Source organism: Heptranchias perlo, chromosome 20, assembly GCF_035084215.1.
Source record: "Heptranchias perlo isolate sHepPer1 chromosome 20, sHepPer1.hap1, whole genome shotgun sequence".
Lineage (NCBI taxonomy): Eukaryota > Metazoa > Chordata > Chondrichthyes > Hexanchiformes > Hexanchidae > Heptranchias > Heptranchias perlo.
In genome coordinates, this window is record NC_090344.1 from 19,711,835 (window position 1) to 19,718,920 (window position 7,086).

The 7,086-nt window shown below is 46.1% G+C and overlaps 1 protein-coding gene across 1 annotated transcript; it reads left to right on the forward strand.

Annotated features, from left to right (window-relative positions):
• The first annotated feature begins 5,789 nt into the window (after positions 1–5,789).
• On the forward strand, positions 5,790–6,560 carry LOC137335957 (zinc finger protein 664-like). The gene is made up of 2 exons (XM_068001464.1): positions 5,790–6,237; positions 6,463–6,560. Exons 1-2 carry the CDS (start codon positions 5,790–5,792, stop codon positions 6,558–6,560), a joined length of 546 nt encoding a protein of 181 aa, XP_067857565.1.
• The last annotated feature ends 526 nt before the right edge of the window (positions 6,561–7,086 follow it).

Below are 7,086 nucleotides of genomic sequence, written 5' to 3' on the forward strand. Positions count from 1 at the left end.
TTTTCCAAGTGAGAATTAATTTTGTCCCGGATTCTGGTCTCTGGAAGTTTCCCACCACCGACGTTAGGCTGACTGGCCTGTAATTGCTGGGTTTATCCCTCTCCCACATTTTTGAACAGGGGTGTAACACTTGCAATCCTCCAGTCCTCAGACACCACTCCCATATCCAAGGAGGATTGGAAGATTGTGGTCAGAGCCTCCTCTATCTACACCCTTACTTCCCTCAGTAATCCAGGAGGCATCCCATCTGGATCGAAAGACGTTTTTACTTTGAGCACTGCCAATCTTTTAAGTACCTCCTCTTTATCTATTTTTAATCATCTCCAATATCACGACTACCTCCTCCTTTACTGCTACAATGGCAGAATCCTCTTCTCTGGTGAAGACGGATGTAAAGTACTCATTTAGAGCCTCAGCCATGCCCTCTGCCTCCACAAGAAGATCTCCTTTTTTGTCCCTAATCGACCCCACCCTTCCTCTGACTCCCCTTTTACTATTTGTATGTTTATAAAAGACTTTTGGATTCCCTTTTATGTTAACCACCAATCTATTCTCATACTCTCTCTTTGCACCTCTTATTCCCTTTTTTAGATCTCCTGTGTACTTTCTTTGTTCACCCTGGTTCACTACTGTATTATGAACCTGACATTCATCACAAGCCTCCTTTTTCTGTTTCATTTTAATCTCTATCTCTTGAGCCATCCAAGGAGCTCCAGCTTTGGATGCCCTTCCTTTCTCCCCCGTAGGGATCTGTCTACTCTGTACCTGAACCAACTCCTCCTTCAAGGCCTCCCATTGTTCAATTACTGTTTTGTTGCCAATTTTTGATTCCAATCCACCTGGACAAGATCCCTTTTTAACTCACTGGAATTAGCCCATTTTCACATTTGTTTGTTCCTTGTCCTTTTCCATAACTATTCTAGACCTAATTAGATTATGATCACTGCTGCCCCACTGAAACATGCTCCACCTGCCCCACTTCATTCTCCACACCGAGCCCACTGCTGTACTCACATTCACTCTCTCACATTCACTCTCTCACATTCACCCTCTCACATTCGCTCTCTCACATTCGCTCTCTCACATTCACCCTCTCACATTCACTCTCTCACATTCACCCTCTCACATTCACCCTCTCACATTCGCTCTCTCACATTCGCTCTCTCACATTCACCCTCTCACATTCACTCTCTCACATTCACCCTCTCACATTCACTCTCTCACATTCGCTCTCTCACATTCACCCTCTCACATTCACCCTCTCACATTCGCTCTCTCACATTCACTCTCTCACATTCACCCTCTCACATTCGCTCTCTCACATTCACCCTCTCACATTCACTCTCTCACATTCACCCTCTCACATTCGCCCTCTCACATTCGCCCTCTCACATTCACCCTCTCACATTCACTCTCTCACATTCACTCTCTCACATTCGCTCTCTCACATTGACCCTCTCACATTCGCTCTCTCACATTCGCTCTCTCACATTGACCCTCTCACATTCACTCTCTCACATTCACTCTCTCACATTCGCTCTCTCACATTCACCCTCTCACATTCACTCTCTCTCACATTCACTCTCTCTCACATTCACTCTCTCTCACATTCACCCTCTCACATTCGCTCTCTCACATTCACTCTCTCACATTCACTCTCTCACATTCACCCTCTCACATTCACTCTCTCACATTCACTCTCTCACATTCACCCTCTCACATTCACCCTCTCACATTCACCCTCTCACATTCACTCTCTCACATTCACTCTCTCACATTCACCCTCTCACATTCACCCTCTCACATTCGCTCTCTCACATTCACCCTCTCACATTCACCCTCTCACATTCACCCTCTCACATTCGCTCTCTCACATTCACCCTCTCACATTCACTCTCTCACATTCGCCCTCTCACATTCACTCTCTCACATTCACTCTCTCACATTCGCCCTCTCACATTCACCCTCTCACATTCACTCTCTCACATTCGCCCTCTCACATTCGCCCTCTCACATTCACTCTCTCACATTCACCCTCTCACATTCACTCTCTCACATTTATCTTCTCACATTCACTCTCTCACATTCACCCTCTCACATTCACCCTCTCACATTCACTCTCTCACATTCACTCTCTCACATTCACTCTCTCACATTCGCCCTCTCACATTCGCTCTCTCACATTGACCCTCTCACATTCGCTCTCTCACATTCGCTCTCTCACATTGACCCTCTCACATTCACTCTCTCACATTCACTCTCTCACATTCGCTCTCTCACATTCACCCTCTCACATTCACCCTCTCACATTCACTCTCTCACATTCGCCCTCTCACATTCACTCTCTCACATTCACCCTCTCACATTCACTCTCTCACATTCTCTCTCACAATCATTCTCTCACATTCACTCTCTCACATTCACTCTCTCTCACATTCACTCTCTCACATTCACCCTCTCACATTCACTCTCTCACATTCTCTCTCACAATCATTCTCTCACATTCACTCTCTCACATTCACTCTCTCACATTCACTCTCACATTCACCCTCTCACATTCATTCTCTCACATTCACTCTCTCACATTCACTCTCTCTCACATTCACTCTCTCTCACATTCACTCTCTCTCACATTCACTCTCTCTCACATTCACTCTCTCTCACATTCACCCTCTCACATTCACCCTCTCACATTCACTCTCTCACATTCGCTCTCTCACATTGACCCTCTCACATTCGCTCTCTCACATTCGCTCTCTCACATTGACCCTCTCACATTCGCTCTCTCACATTCGCTCTCTCACATTGACCCTCTCACATTCGCTCTCTCACATTCACCCTCTCACATTCACTCTCTCACATTCACCCTCTCACATTCACTCTCTCACATTCGCTCTCTCACATTCGCTCTCTCACATTCACCCTCTCACATTCACTCTCTCACATTCACCCTCTCACATTCACTCTCTCACATTCGCTCTCTCACATTCACCCTCTCACATTCACCCTCTCACATTCGCTCTCTCACATTCACTCTCTCACATTCACCCTCTCACATTCGCTCTCTCACATTCGCTCTCTCACATTCACCCTCTCACATTCACCCTCTCACATTCACTCTCTCACATTCACCCTCTCACATTCGCTCTCTCACATTCGCTCTCTCACATTCACCCTCTCACATTCACCCTCTCACATTCACTCTCTCACATTCACCCTCTCACATTCGCCCTCTCACATTCGCCCTCTCACATTCGCCCTCTCACATTCACCCTCTCACATTCACTCTCTCACATTCACTCTCTCACATTCGCTCTCTCACATTGACCCTCTCACATTCGCTCTCTCACATTCGCTCTCTCACATTGACCCTCTCACATTCACTCTCTCACATTCACTCTCTCACATTCGCTCTCTCACATTCACCCTCTCACATTCACTCTCTCTCACATTCACTCTCTCTCACATTCACTCTCTCTCACATTCACCCTCTCACATTCACTTTCTCACATTCGCTCTCTCACATTCACTCTCTCACATTCACTCTCTCACATTCACCCTCTCACATTCACTCTCTCACATTCACTCTCTCACATTCACCCTCTCACATTCACCCTCTCACATTCACCCTCTCACATTCACTCTCTCACATTCACTCTCTCACATTCACCCTCTCACATTCACCCTCTCACATTCACCCTCTCACATTCACTCTCTCACATTCACCCTCTCACATTCACTCTCTCACATTCACCCTCTCACATTCACCCTCTCACATTCGCTCTCTCACATTCATTCTCTCTCATTCACCCTCTCACATTCACTCTCTCACATTCCCTCTCTCACATTCATTCTCTCTCATTCACCCTCTCACATTCACCCTCTCACATTCACTCTCTCACATTCACTCTCTCACATTCGCCCTCTCACATTCACCCTCTCACATTCACTCTCTCACATTCACCCTCTCACATTCACTCTCTCACATTTATCTTCTCACATTCACTCTCTCACATTCACCCTCTCACATTCACCCTCTCACATTCACTCTCTCACATTCACTCTCTCACATTCACTCTCTCACATTCACTCTCTCACATTCGCTCTCTCACATTCACTCTCTCACATTCGCCCTCTCACATTCGCTCTCTCACATTCGCTCTCTCACATTGACCCTCTCACATTCACTCTCTCACATTCACTCTCTCACATTCGCTCTCTCACATTCACCCTCTCACATTCACCCTCTCACATTCACTCTCTCACATTCGCCCTCTCACATTCACTCTCTCACATTCACCCTCTCACATTCACTCTCTCACATTCACCCTCTCACATTCACCCTCTCACATTCACTCTCTCACATTCACTCTCTCACATTCTCTCTCACAATCATTCTCTCACATTCACTCTCTCACATTCACTCTCTCTCACATTCACTCTCTCTCACATTCACTCTCTCTCACATTCACTCTCTCTCACATTCACTCTCTCTCACATTCACTCTCACATTCACTCTCTCACAATCACTCTCTCACAATCATTCTCTCACATTCACTCACTCACATTCCCTCTCTCACATTCACTCTCTCACATTCACTCTCTCACATTCACTCTCTCACATTCACTCTCTCTTTCAATCTCTCACATTCACTCTCTCATTCACTCTCACTTTCAATCTCTCACAATCATTCTCTCACATTCACTCTCTCACATTCACTCTCTCACATTCACTCTCTCACATTCACTCTCTCACATTCACTCTCTCACATTCACTCTCTCACATTCACTCTCTCACTTTCAATCTCTCACTTTCAATCTCTCACATTCACTCTCTCACATTCACTCTCTCACATTCACTCTCTCACTTTCACTCTCACTTTCAATCTCTCACAATCATTCTCTCACATTCACTCTCTCACATTCATTCTCTCACATTCACTCTCTCACGCACTCTCACATTTACTCTCTCTCACAATTATTCCCTCACATTCACTCTCTCATGCACTCTCACATTCACACTATCTCACATTCACAATCTCTCACATTCACACTCTCTCACATTCACAATCTCTCACATTCACAATCTCTCACATTCACAATCTCTCACATTCACAATCTCTCACATTCACTTTCTCAGTTTCACACTCTCTCAGTTTCACACTCTCTCACTTTCATTCACTCACATTCAATCTCTCACAATCATTTTCTCACATTCACTCTCTCATTCACTCATGGTTTAGGACCACTGAAAGATGATGCGATGTGTTTGGATTTCAGCACAGGGAGGAGGGAGAGTGTGTGGGGCGGGGATTTACAGCTTTGGGGAACAAGAGAGGAAAGAATGTTCCATAGCATCTAGAATTGTCTGTTCTGAATTTCTATCCTGTATTTACAGTGATAACTTTTATAAACTCCTTTTACAGGGTATTAGAAGGGGAGGATTTGCAGAGGGAAATTCAAACCAAAGATCACGTCAAGATCTGACAGAGTCATTTGATTCATCAGGACTTGAATATCATCGGCCTTTGAATGTGGAAGGAGAAATGTTCGTCTGTTCTGTCTCTGGGAGAAGATTTCAAACATCAGTGTGAGTGGAAAAGCGCCGAGACACACACACCCGAGTGAGAGTGTTGCAGTGCACTGACTGTGGAAAGAGCTTTAACCAGTTACACAGCCTGAAAAAACATCACACCATTCACAGCGGGGAGAAACCGTACACGTGTTCTGTGTGTGGACGAGGCTTCAACTGATGTGTCTCTCCAGGTTAGACTCAGGACACCCGGACCATGGAGAAACCGTGGAAATGTGGGGACTGTGGGAAGGGATTCAATTACCCTTCAGAGCTGGAAATTCATCGACGCATTCACACCGGGGGGAGGCCGTTCACCTGCTCCGTGTGTGGGAAGGGATTCACTCAGTCATACGACTTCCTGATACACCAGCGCACTCTCACTGGGGAGAGACCATTCTCCTGCTCTGTGTGTGAGAAGTTATTCATTTGGTCATCCAACCTGCTGAGACACCAGCGAGTTCATTCTGATAATGGACCTTTCAAATGTTCTGACTGTGAGAAGAGGTTTAAAAGCAAATGTAATTTGCTAGAACACCAACGCACCCACACCGGGGAGAGGCCGTTCATCTACGCCGTGTGTGGGAAGAGATTCACTCAGTCATCCACCCTGTTGACAAACCAGCGAGTTTACTCTGATGAGAGACCTTTCAAATGCTCTGACTGTGGAAACAGCTTTAAAAGCACAAACAAACTGCTGACACACCAACGCACTCACACTGGGGAGAGGCCATTTACCTGCTCCGTGTATTGGAAGGGATTCACTTGTTCATCCCACCTTCTGACGCACCAGAGAGTTCACTCTGGTCAGAGACCTTTTAAATATTCTGACTCTGAGAAGAGATTTAAAAGCACAAACGAATTGTTGGAACATCAACGCACTCACACAGGGGAGAGGCCGTTCATCTGCTCCGTGTGTATTAAGGGATTCACTCGGTCATCCCACCTGCTGACACACCAGCGAGTTCACTCTGATGAGACCTCTTAAATGTTCCGACTTTGGGAAGAGGTTTAAACGTAAAAGGAATCTGCTGACACACTAACCCACTCACACTGGGGAGAGGCCGTTCACCTGCTCCGTGTGTAAGAAAAGATTCACTCGATCATCCCACCTTCTGTCACACCAGCGAGTTCACTCTGATGAGAGACCTTTTAAATGTTCTGACTGTGAGAAGAGGTTTAAAAGCAGAAACGAACTGCTGAGACACCAACGCACTCACACTGGGGAGAGGCCGTTCACCTACTCCATGTGTCAGAAGAGATTTACTCGGTCATCCCACCTTTTGTCACACCAGCGAGTTCACACTGGGGAGAGACCTTTAAATGTTTTGACTGTGAGAGGGCTTTAAAAGCACAAATGATCTGCTGAAACACCAACGCACTCACGCTGGGGAGAGACTGTTCACCTGCTCCCTGTGGGAAGGGATTCACTATTTCATCCCACCTTCTGAGACGGGTTGCACGCAAGCAGAACCGGGACCAATATCCTCGCGGGGGCATTTGCTAGTTCTGTT